General features: G+C 39.0%; 1 protein-coding gene across 1 annotated transcript in view; it reads right to left on the bottom strand.

Moving 5' to 3' along the window:
- The window catches only part of LOC131433648 (fibrillin-2-like), a 211134-nt gene extending 203121 nt beyond the window's left edge, over positions 1-8013 (bottom strand). The window contains exons 1-2 of the mRNA XM_058600137.1: positions 7827-8013; positions 7541-7740 (exon numbers count right to left, since the gene is read on the bottom strand). Coding sequence (XP_058456120.1) covers positions 7541-7740; positions 7827-7915 — 289 coding nt within the window. The 5' untranslated portion in view covers positions 7916-8013. The remainder of the gene's footprint in view (positions 1-7540; positions 7741-7826) is intronic.
- Positions 8014-14971: the final 6958 nt, after the last annotated feature.

Raw genomic sequence — 14971 nt, 5'->3', positions numbered from 1 at the left:
TACCATCTTTTTTATTGGAAATTTGGCATTCTTTCATGAAATTTTGTTCAAAAATATATAGAAAATTTTTATCATGTTTTTAAAAAATTTACATTATTTTGAAAAAAATATTACTTTTTCAAATATTATTTCTACACTAGCTGACCCGTCGAACTTCGTCTCGCCTTCGAATTTATGTTTTCGGACAGCAGAATTGTCAAACGACTAAGTGCTTCATGTATGTCTCCATTGTTTTTCTGATTACCTAACCTTCAATCAACGGAATGCGACACACACACGCTTTAGATCAAAAAAGGAGTACCACAAAAAAAATGTGAAAATGTGAAATACTAAATACTAAAATTGAGCAAACGCACAGGTTTTCATCTCATCCTTTGAGTCAATGAACTGAACAGAGATCCTTCTCTGACGGCTTCGACGAAATGGATATAAGGTGCCACGTTTTCCGTTACAGATGTGACTCTTACTTCCGGTAATCGATGAAAAAGCTCACTAAGCATAATGTTGGATTGATAAACTTAACACAATGTTGCAGAGTATCTCTTCTAAAGTTGTTCATTCGGTAGAGTAAGATATATTTACAATTTGTTTTTAGCTCAAGTAACCAAAAGTTCGTAAAAAGGATTGAGCTTGAGTAGTATACAAAACATTCCCAACAGTCCGTTTTTAAGGAATTACTCAAACTTGAATGTTCACCCTATATAACAGAACAAACTTTGCAGAAGTTCCTTGTACAGTTTTAAAGCAGCGAGAAAGTTTTCTGGGAACATTTTCTGTACGTTCTAGTTGCTAAAAAGTACCACGCGTTCATTAAAGCTCTAATAAAGTCGATAATTTTCAGGTACTGTGGAACTTTTGGTTGCTTGGAGAGACGACGCTTAAATTTTAATTTGATATTCATCTTACCAATTTTAACATTCTTCACAGAATATGAAATAGAAAATGGCAATTTATGATAATCATCTTGAACATTGCACAGTGGTCCACATTTTAGAGGGACAAAAACATTTGTGGCTTAGCCTTATACTTTAGAGCTATGATGTCTTCGGAACAAATGATCAGTGAAAGATAAGCCATATTTTGAAGCATATGGTATTAGGGTGGTTCTAATTATTAGGGTGATCCAAAAATTATTTTCCGTATGTGTTGAGATAGAGCATCCTTCGGCAAAATTGTTGGAAAACTTATATCAAGCAACTTTGCCGAAAACACTATTGTAGTATCTCTTACGGTTTTAGTGTTACAGCTATTTTAATAGATCAACTTAGGGTGTTTCTAAAAAAATCAGATTTTTTGCTCTACCTTTTTTAATATTCACTTCTCGATTTTGGTGTCTTTGAATATCTTTTAGAGTTTGTTGAAACCAATTTTTCATGACTAGCGCATTCAGGTAGCGTTTTCTGAACCGAAGTTATGAGCAAAACTAGTTCAAAAACATATCATTTTTAAAATGCTATATCTAACGTTGGAGCAAACGAAAAAAAAATCGGTTTCTTTCATTTGATAGAAAATACTTTCGAGCATGTTTATAAAAAAAATGGCAGAGGAGATATTTTTTTAAATTTTTTAAATTGTGTTCAAACATCGGGTTTTTTCATTGAAAAATGCTCTTTCATGTAAGACATTTTATAGCTATACATATTAAAATAAGGTATTGCTGTCTTCTAGCGTGTTAAAATAAAAAATGTTAATTCAGCTGCATAATCGGGAAGATGGAGTACACTCACGTTGGTTGTTACACTATTCGATAATGCTATTACAGGATCAGACGTTAAAAGAAATCGTTTGAATACATTCTCTAGATTCACTAACTCTCTTGCGCTTCCTTACTGTACATACCAATAGGAAGCAAAGCATGTTTTATAATTGCAGTCCCATGCACCAGAAGTTTATGCACAGTTGGCGACAGAGCATACCATCCATACAGCTCCACAAAACGAATTCTTGTTTGTTAAAAAAAACTCCTGGAAAGCAGGTACCGAAATCTTCACATTGCTGTTTATCAACGTTAAGATTATAAAATACCGTTCAAGTATATTTCCATTTAACTCGATGATTTGCGCTACTGTGTTATATTCTTTGAAAAATCTACGGGCCCAGATACCATCATTCGAGTTGCCGCCTCCAGGTAATGGTTCACCAATGCTAGACCCTGTCAGCTTGGAGCGAAATCAATCTTCAGTATAGGAACGCCATCACACGGCATCACATTCAACATATCATGTCAATTGTGTGGGTGCGCAGTGCTGCTATTTTTGCGCGCAAGAATTTGACATTTCTCTTCCCTACTTCTATGTACGAGATTCGATACGGACTCACCTGAGGGTACCATGCTCGCAAAAAAGGATGTTTCCAATGATTTATTCTGGAAATATGCGAGCTGGATATCTTGTTAATATAATGTCTTTGCTAATACGTAACCCTAGCTGCTCTTTTAATGCCGTTAGTATGTTTGTCTCTTGCTCCTTGACATGCTGATTTTGTCGGGACACGCGTCATGTCGGTTTCTCAATGTGCAAACAATAACTCACTTTTAGCCAAAGTTCCATAGATCGAATCATTGCGTGTAGAGGCGAAATTCCAAATTGATATTTGTTTGGATTATTCTCATTTGTTTCAGTTATTGAATAATTCAGAGCTTTTCCTGAGCGCTTGCATATTTGTTTGTTTATTTGTTTATTTTATAGTTCATCTGACAATGTATGTCTTAAAAAAAGTAAAACTTAAAGTACATTATTACGGTAGACAACACGAAAACGATAAAGTAATCTAAGATAAAAAACTTTAGACGACACGTTGAAATTAAAATATTCGGCAAATTCATTGAATCGTAGGCAAACGGATCTGAATGGTTCATTTTGACCATATAGTGTGTTACGAGTTTCCAATAGCAGAAAAGGTCGTTGTCGAAGAGGCCTCTCAGGAGTATACAAATTTAGTCGCTCGAGTAAAGCAGGGCAGTCTACACTACCCAAAAGCAGTTTCGCAGCAAATGATGCTTGAGCATATGCTCTTCTCAATTCCAAAGGTTCAAGATTTAGTAAACGGCAACGGTCCTCGTATGACGGTAGCTGCGTTGGATCAGACCAAGGTAAAAACCGCAATGCGTATCTCACGAATTTTCGTTGAATTGCCTCATTCCTGGTAATCCAATTAGAGTGGAACTGGCACCATACAATCGCATTAGATTCGAGCAATGACCGAACCAGCGAGCAATATAGGGATCTCAAACATAACGGATCACGGAACTCGGACGAAATCTTAAAGATGAAGCCCAGTTGTCGGTTTGCTTTACGAATGATGTTGTCATAGTGTAGTTTGAAAGTAACTTCACGATTCAGAATCACGCCAAGATCTTTAATGTGCTTTGTTCGGGCGAGGGAGCGTCCTAAGATTTTGTAATCGAAAGCAACTGGAGCTTTTTTACGGTGGAAGGAAATAATCCTGCATTTTTCGACGCTTAAGTCCAAAAGGTTGTTAGAGCACCAATTTTGGAATACATTCAGCATTTTTTGTAATTCGATGCAGTCCGAAAGGCACTTGATGATTTGAAAAGTTTTTGTATCGTCTGCGTAAAATAATCGACAATCCAGTGGCGTTGCGATAAATAGGATCTGAACCAACAAACTGCACGAGTAGAAACGCCAAGTAACTCCAATTTCTTTAGAAGGATTCCATGATCTACCCGGTCGAATGCCGCCTTAAGATCGATGTAAGCCGCATCAATCTGCAACCCGCAGTCCAAATTCCGTAAACAGTTTGAAGTGAACTGCATGAGATTTGTTTTGGAAAGAAGCCATGTTGTTGAGAATCTATTTAATTTTTGCAACAGGAAAACAAAATGTCGTTCACGATGATTCCAAATAGCTTGGAGCAAGCACACAATGATGTTATTCCTCGATAGTTAGCAACATTACATTTGTCGTCTTTTTTGTGGACCGGAAACATATGGGAAGACTTCCAACGCAGGGGAAACACAAGATAGGATTCCATCCGGACCGACAGCAAACGATAACTTTAGTCGAAGTAAGGCAGCTGTACCAAGCTTGGGAGTGTATGCCTGTTATGTCGTTTAACACTTTCGTATCGTTCAGGCAGAACACTAGCTTCGTTGATACAAATACTTTCCCTAGTACTGTGGGAGAAAGCTCTGCAATTTCTGCATTTACTTTGTCCACTTCCTGCTGTTAGTTCCGTGTTGTCTTTTTGAAAGATTATTATTCTGGGCAGCAAAGGGAAACAGATGGAGGATAATTTAGTGTTCCAGATTATCCAGCCTTCTTGCTCAACAATCAATCGCAAGGGAACCAAACAGATAGCAAATAATGTACAGTAAGGAAGCGCAAGAGAGTCGAAATAAATCAATTCGCAAGTATAGGCAGTTCCATCAGCAGAACTTCAATCGTTTAGTGAATCTAGAGGATGTATTCAAACGATTTCTTTTAACGTCTGATCCTGTAATAGCATTATCGAATAGTGTAACAACCAACGTGAGTGTACTCCATCTTCCCGATTATGCAGCTGAATTAACATTTTTTATTTTAACACGCTAGAAGACAGCAATACCTTATTTTAATATGTATAGCTAATAAATGTCTTACATGAAAGAACATTTTTCAATGAAAAAACCCGATGTTTGAACACAATTTAAAAAATTTAAAAAAATATCTCCTCTGCCATTTTTTCTATAAACATGCTCGAAAGTATTTTCTATCAAATGAAAGAAACCGATTTTTTTTCGTTTGCTCCAAAGTTAGATATAGCATTTTAAAAATGATATGTTTTTGAACTAGTTTTGCTCATAACTTCGGTTCAGAAAACGCTACCTGAATCGCTAGTCATGAAAAAATTGGTTTCAACAAACTCTAAAAGATATTCAAAGACACCAAAATCGAGAAGTGAATTTTAAGAAAGCTAGAGCAAAAAATCTGATTTTTTTAGAAACACCCTAAGTTGATCTATTAAAATAGCTGTAACACTAAAACCGTTAGAGATACTACAATAGTGTTTTCGGCAAAGTTGCTTGATATAAGTTTTCCTACAATTTTGCCGAAGGATGCAGTCCTCTATCTCAACACATACGGAAAATAATTTTTGGATCACCCTAATAATTAGAACCACCCTAATACCATATGCTTCAAAATATGGCTTATCTTTCACTGATCATTTGTTCCGAAGACATCATAGCTCTAAAGTATAAGGCTAAGCCACAAATGTTTTTGTCCCCCTAAATTGTGGATCCGGACCACTGTGCATTGATTAAATTGCCACTTAGTATGTGTGACCTTAGCTTCTACAGTACAATCTTTTCATTGATTCATTCAAAAATTGTCTGATTTTTTAAACTCGCGCTCACAATGATCAATTTTATTCATCTGATTTCATTACACACAATTCTTCAACTGGATATCAGAATTTTTCTTCTACCTGCAGCGGTCATACAGACATATGCATTCTGTCATTAATTTAATTACCAAGCAATATTTTTGATACCCAATTAATCACGTATGCATGAGAATTCTCCACACAAAACATCTCGTTGCGCACCAAAAAATTTATTCGACGATCTAGTATTCTTATCTTCGTCGGTCAAGCACTTATGCAACTCGTTTTGCGCCAAACACCTATCGATGATCTAGCAAGCATAGACGACTTTTTCAATGTAAAATTCCATTGTCCATACAAAATAATATTATTGATTTTTCCCACTTTTCCGGCAAGTTTTCCAAACTTTTTTGATGTACGAACCCGGTGGGGGTAAAAACTAATCAAACAAAAAAAGATTCATGCAAATCCGTCCATCCGTTCTTACGTGATGCGATTACAAAGAATGATCTCTGCATTTTTATAGATATAGATTCAGTATTTTTTTCAACCAAAACATAATAATAAAATAAAACAGATCGAAAAAACATTTTTTTTTTAGATATTTGAATTTTTGGTATTATTTTTAAAATAAAAATAATCCACAATAGATCTAAAATTTTATCAACAGTGCTACATAGTCTTTATAATTACCTAAAACATTGCAGAAGATTAACGATTTATTAATTTTAGTTTGACGTAAAGCCGCCATGACTAAGTTCAGTTTTTGCAATGACTGAGCGGAAATATATATTGGAGAAGCCAAGTGAAAGAAAAACTAACAGAAAAGATGAATTTTTGGAAAAAGATACGCTCAGAGACAGGACTCGAACCTGCGTTCTTATGCATTCCGTGCATACGCGCTACCATTTCGCCACTCTGATCTTGTTAAAACACTAAAACTCACAGACATAGTAGCAACGTACATCGAACATGGTTTTTCTTTCACTTGGCTTCTCCAATATATATTTCCGCTCAGTCATTGCAAAAACTGAATTGCAGAAGATACTAATCGTTCAAACCCACCGTTTTGATATATTATGGAAAATTTTCAAGGCATTTTTGCTTAGTCTCTTCTCAAAAGTAAGGCTAGAGTAAAAATGGCTAGCTTATGATGCAAATTGTTTCTTTTGTTCATGAAGAATGTATATGCGAAATAGGAGCCAAATCAGCAAAATACAAGTAAAAATCGGCCTATTATTTCGTATGGAATTACTCCATTACAATAAGATAAAGTGAAATGAATTTGTTCACACTGATGAGTTATGAATTTGCGCTACTTCACACAACCAGAATTAGTATTGAACCAACTTGCATTCAGTGCGGTTCGTTTCCGCCGTGAAGTACATTACTATGGATATCAGTAGTGGACTGTCAGCGGGATTTCTTTTATGCGATGTTCGTCTAGCTTGAGAGGTAATCTTTTTTATCGGAATTCTGCTGATTTTTCGCATTCGAGTAGAATGCTGAACAATATTTACGCTTGGATAAAAATAACAAAAACACTGTTTTCTAAATAAAAAATTGACTTTTACTATCGTTGTGTAGTAGAATACATACAGGTAAAAAATAAAGAATCCCTTAAATCTGTGAATACTTTTCCAATGTCCTACCGAAAGCCGTTTTCGTTAAGTCTCTATAGTATCCGGATATGCCGGTGACATCCCACCTCAAACCTGTGTCAGTCTAGTAGATGAAAGACCTTACCCAGAACAACAAGTGTTTTCACACAAAATCATCCTTGCTCAGTTCACTTCACTTCACTGCCCTTTTAGTTTAGTTGCCACTTGAACCGGCCGGAATTGGCTACAGTTTCAGTCACAATCTTCTCTCATGTATGAACGTAAGCTTGGTCTAACTGAACTAATTTTCGTCTGCATACGAGTCGTCCGAGGTTGGCATGTGAACCTTACTCCGGAAAACTTTCATTGATCAAATGTAGAAAAAAAATAGAAGCTTCCGGATTTGAAACCAGTGTCTGATACCCCACTCATGTGCAAACAAAAATACTGGAGGAAACTGAGAGTAACCTTTTAGCAAGGAAAAAGTGTTTCTACTTGTTTTTTTTTTTGGGAACATAAAACTCGGGATTCATGGGAGCAGAATGGCCTTTGCTTGCAACTGATGCCGGTTTCGTATCCGTTTATGTGCGTCATAATCACAAAAAGTTACTCACCTCCTTCTTCCTCGTCGCCGTCACCTTCGTCGTCGTCCTCCTCTTCTTCACCTACCGGGCGTGTGGAAACACAGTTCGGTTTCGTTCCGATCCATTGCTTGCCACTGCAGAACAATCGATCCGTTTCTGCTGGCTGTAGTTCGTAGTAGTCATCGCACTCGTAGAAAGCTACCAGAAAGATGTGATCGTCTTTCCTGCGCCTGTCGAAGGAAGGAAGAAAAATAAGACGCACATACACACATTCCACATAAAAATGCACGCGTTAGCGATGTATCACCGCTCTCACCTGTTGTACTTGACAACGTAGCCATTGTTTATCTCCGGTGCATGAATCAAACCCTGGGCCATGCAGGACAAATCCAAGCGTGAGGCCATGTCACTGCTAACGGCGGTCTCCTCTTGGATATTGTGACCCCGGGAACCTTTGCGCTTCTTTGGCTGCTGGGAAATGCTGCCGGCATCTTCGTTGGTCGTTGATTCTGTGGGAAAACAAAAATTAGAAGCTTCAGTTTGGTGAATTTGTGCAATAGAAATTTTTGCTACAGAGTTGCCATGGTGAAATTGTTTGCCTACTACCGATTCCCGATGAAAACAATGAAAGCATTTATTACACTCGGACTCGAGTGTAAAATTGAATCATCGCATCGCCTGCTATGTATGCACTTTGAAACTCTGCCACGTAATGGAATGCAATTTTCACAAATCACAAGCTACGCATGCAAAATTCTACTAATCTTATTTATTCTGTTACTTAATCAACGGGGAATTCTGTCGGATTTGTTCGATGTTAATTGGATTTGATTTAAATCGAATTGTGTGTGTGTGTGTGTGTTCCGTTCCATCTCCGGACAAGAACACAGCACATCCCACATCGATCATGTGATCAACCCATCGGTGCCTAGTGCCTGATGCGGAACGTGAACGGAACTGCAGACAAATCGTTTTCCCCATCCAGCAGCAGCACCGGCAAGTTCTCAATGCTTCAATGCACAATTCCAGTCATATTTCACGGGAACTGACTCAGAAGCGGTACTTCGTGATGGCAATTCGGAAACCGCCTCTCATCGCGCAACAATATAAAATCTCCTACCGATGCGATGACAATACGCCGAGTGGCACTCTGGAGAAAAGGGTTCATTTTTTGCGCCTACTTCGTTCTTTCACTGTCTGCAGCGAAAAAGCACACCGGGAACGGGAAACTAGCAGCCCATGTCGAAATTGAACAATGATTACTAGGAAATTGAAGAAACGTGTTTCGTCATCTACTGCTGATGTCGACTTTGAAAGAAGTTTGAAATCCGGAACAATACGTATCTATGAAATGTTTTATCGCTGTGATGGCTTTTATCAAACCTTTCAACCTCAACTGGTTTTTTGCTAAACAAATATATTTGAGTCCAAGTACAGTGCAGAACAAAAACAGTTTCAGGATTTTGCTCAGTATAAATTAATTCCGTCACTTACTCAAAGACTGAAAGGAAAATTTAATCGTTTGAAAATGTGTGGAATTCGACGCCCGCGCACTTCCCAACCGCGCTGCATTACGCGCTGTCAGATGGATTTTTATGAATTGTTTATAACACTCCGCTTAATTGCTTCCCACTGCCAGCCAGTTGATTAATGGTCCACCTTTAAGAATCACTACGTAAAAGTGTGGAATTAATGTGCCATCCGGTCTTCATCTAGGCAGTTGCACAATTGCTTCTCGTTCGCGTTGATGCAATCTATCTCCTCCACCAATGCAATGCCAGTCCTACCGCAAACGCTAGAAGTCGATTCTCCATTCTTTCTGATTCCCATTGACGGTTACGCGACCTATTTCTGTGAAAAGCTGTTGAATTCATGCAGTGCGGAAAATGCTTGCAGTTGTCAACAGAAGAAAGAAGATACCTGGTAATCCCATCTCTGGTGTCCCCCCCACCAAAGAAGCGATGTGTGAAACCAGGTTGAGAATTGTTGCGTTTTCACTAAGCTGGTAAAGATGGGGATTTTAATCACAAAATTTGTAAATTCATTCGAATACATCCCCCTCATGTTTTCCATTCAAAAGTCTCCTCGAACATTAATGCAAACGGACACTGTCAATGCATAGGAATTTAGTAGCCGTAACATGCATCATATATTGTAAGGGAAGATGGGGTAAAGCACCTTTTGCACCTTGCTCAAAAGTTACCAATTTTTTTCGCTGAAATTTTTATGAAACTGAAAGTCCGCCATAACAACAGATTACTATATAACTTTGGTAGCGATTATTCAATTAAGGAGTGTATCGATAAGAAGTTAGCAACATTCAAACAGTTATTACTCTGAAATGGCTTAATTTTTTGCAGCGTGTTCTGCGGTGGCATGTTTGTTTACATGTCAATAACAGCTGCGCAATCTATTGGTTTCCGTACGGTTTATCGTTTCAATGATGGGTCGAATTGATCCGGAAACGCGAAAGAAAATTTTGCACACTTGGTGCTCAGAAAGTGGTGTCACGTACAACGAAATTGCAAAACGAGTGAAAGTGCACCACACCAGTGTCAAAAATACTATCGAGAAGTTCGGTAAGACCCTTTCCATGAAGGATTTGCCCCGATCCGGTAGGAAAACGAGTCCCAGCCAGCCCGGTCGGAACTTAAAAGTGGTTGAGTACATCAGGAAAAACCCATCGGCGTCGACGCGGGATTTGGCCAAGCAGTTCAACACCAGCATCGGGATGATTCAACGGATCTCTCTGAAAACGTACAAGAAACAGAAGGTGCCGAAAAAGTCCCTGGTACAGCAAGTTCAGGCCAAAGCAAGAGCGCGAAAACTGTATAACCGGATTCTACAGAATAAAGACGGATGCATCCTAATAGACGACGAAACTTACGCCAAGGAAGACTCTCGAGCGCTGCCCGGACCGCAATATTATACGAAATCGATGTACCAAGACCTGGACGACGCTGACACCACGGTGGCGATGGAAAAGTTTGGGCAGAAGGTGTTGGTCTGGCAAGCAATTTGTACCTGTGGTTCGCGGTCGTCGATTTTATTAACGTCAAGGTGTACGAGGAAGAATGTTTGAAGAAGAGAATGCTGCCACTGTACAGAAAGCATAAGGCTCCTCCTCTCTTCTGGTCGGATTTGGCTTCAGCCCACTACGCCAACTCCGTGGTTGTCAAAAAATAATGTACAATTCGTGGAAAAGGACATCAACCCACCGAACTGCCCGGATCTTCGGCCAATTGAAAGGTATTGGGCAATTGTCAAGCGGCACTTTCGAAGGAAGGTACAGTGTCCCAAAACATGCAGGAGTTCAAAAAAAATAACTGGACAGCTGCCACCAGGAAAGTCATAAAAGTAACTGTGCAGAATTTAATGAAGAATGTCAAGTCCAAAGTGCGAACGTTTCACAGAAACTAGGATTTTCTTCAATATAATCAGTGAAATGCAAAAAAATGTAATTTTTCTACAATATATCGAAAACTTATGTCAAAATATGTTTTTTTTTTCGCTTTTTTATTCAATAATCAATGTTGCTAACTACATTTCGATACACTGCTTATATCTGAAAAAAAATATAAAAAACCAATTATGTCTCTGTTATAAGTAATTTTTGATGTTCATGGATTTTCTAGGGTGAGAAAGACGATTTAAGTTATGTAATCAATGAACTTCTTTGCCAAAAATTTATCGTCTCATATTTTTGGGGGCAAAATGGTCCGAATTGTGTGAGGCAAAATGCTCAAGTAGTCGCTTACAAAAATTATTCATAAATTATCAATTTAATGGATAATAGTGAACAATCTTCCACCTAGCGTGTTATATCCTTTAGTTAAGATATAGCAACATTTCCTTAGGGGGTACGTTTTACCCCATCTACCCCTATATGGTATCTCAGAAAGTGTAAACACGTTTTTGTTGCGCTTTTGTTGTTTTCAGATGACGGAATGGTTATTAGTGTGTATTAATACTTTTATTTTGACAGCAGTTTGTTTTAAAATGTTTCTTCTTTCAATGCAGAAATTTTCGTCACAATTTATTTAGCAATGGAAGCAGCAAAACAAAAGTTAATTCTGAACACACTCTTCGGAAAATGTGAAGATAGATTACGGGCAGCTTTCCGAATAAAAGTTTTATAAAGCCATTGGTCGAGGCGACTTCTGTAGCGAGTTCAAATTCTTTTTTGCCGGTAAATTCACAAGAAAACTTATGACCTAGCGAAAGATTTGCATCCGGGGCGAAAAATCCAGGTTTTCGTGATAAACTTTCCCAAATGTACAATCAGTAGTGACAGAAAACAACATATGCTTTGAAAACTAACTTTTGAACCCAAACCCAGAGGGTCGAGTGTCATATACCATTCGACTCACTTTTCTCGCAGATGGCTGAACCGTTCTTCATTAACTTAGATTCAAATGAAAGGAAATCCGGTTTCGGAATTACAGGATGATAAAAAAAATCAAATAAACGAACCAACTTTTCTCAGAGACGGCTGAATCAATTTTCACAAACTTAGATTCAAATGAAAGGTATAATTGTCCCATATAAAGTTTCTAAATTTTATTTTGATCCGATTTCCGGTTCCGGAATTACTGGGCGATTAGTGAAAAAATTTCTATTTCAAGTTACTTCCTCACTATTCTCAAAGAAGGCCGTATCGATTTTAACAATCTTTTTTTTTTTTTATTCAATAATATAATATAATATTAAGGCACACTGCTTAAGCTCTAAGATGCCAAGGGTATTTACTAATCTTAATTATCGTCTAACTTAAAACTAGAGTAGTATCATTATGTAATATAGTATCTGGCGATCGGTAGTGGCCGGTGAATTGAATTTAGGATGAGATGATTCCAGATGGCGATGGTAATTTTCTATGTTGGCCGCATTCTTCGGTCCGTGAGGGTCCGCGGGAAACACCCCCAGGCTACGAAGGCCCGGCGGGTGGCCCGCATGCTGGTCATTGACTGGAGCGGTCTTCCGGTGATGGTGATGTTACGGAAGAGAATGAAAAAAAGAAGTAAATATTGTGGGAAACGGGGTAAAAAAGGGGTGTGGGAACAAAATGTTTGAAAACGACAGAGATCTAATTAGTTGCCATCGAGATGGTGAAAAAACAGGGAAAGGGGAACGAAAAAGTTAGTGACAAAAAAAAAGATCTTGTTAATTCCAATGAAGATGGTGAACAGGGACGGGGATCGAGAGAATCGGGCGGATGTTAGTGTCGAACCTGTAGGTGGAGATTATATTTTCTGAGCGAGGAATAACACATTACACTTGTATATCAATGTGTTTAAGGTACTGGTATATGAGAAGCATATATGAACTATCCCGACTCGCCAACACATCCCGAACCGGCACCTCAGGCGGTCTACCTCGGGCCCTGAGGGATTCCAGTAGCTTCGACCTGGCGTCACGATACTCTACGCACGACCACACGACATGCTCGATGTCCTGATAACCGTCGCCACAGGTGCAGAGCCCGTTCTCCACGATCCCGATACGCCGGAGATGTGCGTTGAATGTATAGTGATTTGACATGAGCCGTGACATAACGCGAATGAAATCACGACTCATGTTCATCCCCTTGAACCAAGGTTTCGTCGATACCTTAGGGATAATGGAGTGTAGCCATCGTCCCAGTTCGTCATTCGTCCATGAAGTTTGCCAACTTTCGAGAGTTTTCTGACGAGAAATACTGAAAAATTCATTGAAGCAGATTGGTCTTTCATAAAAATCACCTTCCAATGCGCCCTCTTTAGCCAATAAGTCTGCCTTTTCATTACCCGGAATGGAACAATGCGAAGGGACCCAGACTAACGATATTAAATAAGACCGTTCAGATAAAGTTCTCAAATGTTCCCGTATTTTCCCCAGGAAATATGGGGGATACTTTCCTGGCTTCATTGCCCGGAGAGCTTCTATTGAGCTTAGACTGTCCGTCACAATGAAGTAATGGTCTTTGGGCAAGGTTTCAATGATCTCAAGGGTGTACTGAATAGCAGCTAATTCTGCGACGTAGACTGAAGCCGGATCACTGAGTTTGTACGAAGCGGTGATGTTTTGATTGAAGATGCCGAAGCCTGTGGACTCGTTAATGTTTGATCCGTCAGTGTAAAACACCTTTTCACAGTTGACTGTTCTAAATTTATTATAAAAAATATTTGGGGCCACTTGAGGGCGCACGTGATCCGGAATTCCACGAATTTCTTCTCTCATGGATGTGTCGAAAAACACAGTAGAATCAGAAGTATCCAAGAAATGAGCACGGTTGGAAACAAACGAAGAAGGATTAATATTCTGAGCCATGTAATCAAAATACAAGGACATAAAACGGGTTTGAGAGTTAAGCTCAACTAACCTTTCGAAGTTTTCAATCACCAGAGGATTCAAAATGTCGCATCGAATTAGCAATCGATATGAGAGATCCCAGAATCGATTTTTCAACGGTAAGACGCCCGCCAGTACTTCAAGACTCATCGTATGAGTCGACTGCATGCAACCTAAGGCAATACGCAAACAACGATACTGAATTCTTTCCAGCTTGATGAAATGAGTGTTCGCCGCGGATCGGAAGCAAAAGCATCCGTATTCCATCACGGACAATATCGTTGTTTGGTATAACCTGATCAGGTCTCCTGGGTGGGCACCCCACCATGATCCGGTTATTGTACGAAGAAAGTTGATTCTCTGCTGGCATTTTTGTTTCAGATACCTAATGTGACATCCCCAGGTGCCTTTGGAGTCGAACCAGACCCCGAGATATTTAAATGTGAAGGCCTGAGCTATGGTTTCACCCCCTAGTTGAAGCTGTAATTGTGCTGGTTCTCGCTTCCTCGAAAATACAACCAGCTCAGTTTTCTCCGTAGAGAACTCGATACCCATTTGAAGAGCCCATGATGATAAGTTGTCGAGAGTATCTTGTAATGGTCCTTGGAGATCGGCAGCTTTGGGTCCTATAATAGACACAACGCTGTCGTCGGCAAGTTGTCTTAGCGTGCAAGATGTGTTGATACATTCATCGATCTTACTTACGTAAAAATTGTATAAAAGGGGGCTTAAGCATGAGCCCTGAGGAAGACCCATGTAGCTGAATCGTATTGTCGACAAATCACCATGCGCAAAGTACATGTGTTTCTCAGACAATAGATTATGTAAAAAATTGTTCAAAACTGGCGAAAGACCATGCTGATGCAACTTCTCAGATAGGATATTTATAGAAACTGAGTCAAAAGCCCCCTTAATGTCTAGGAAAACTGACGCCATTTGTTCTTTACGAGCAAATGCCATTTGAATTTCTGTTGAGAGCAACGCAAGACAATCGTTCGTTCCTTTGCCCCTGCGGAAACCAAATTGTGTATCTGAAAGTAAACCATTAGTTTCGACCCAATTGTCTAGACGAAACAGAATCATTTTTTCGAACAATTTCCGGATACAGGAAAGCATAGCAATCGGCCGATA

This window comes from Malaya genurostris, chromosome 3 (genome assembly GCF_030247185.1).
Source record: "Malaya genurostris strain Urasoe2022 chromosome 3, Malgen_1.1, whole genome shotgun sequence".
In the NCBI taxonomy this organism is placed as follows: Eukaryota; Metazoa; Arthropoda; class Insecta; order Diptera; family Culicidae; genus Malaya; species Malaya genurostris.
This window is presented reverse-complemented; position numbering and strand designations above follow the sequence as displayed.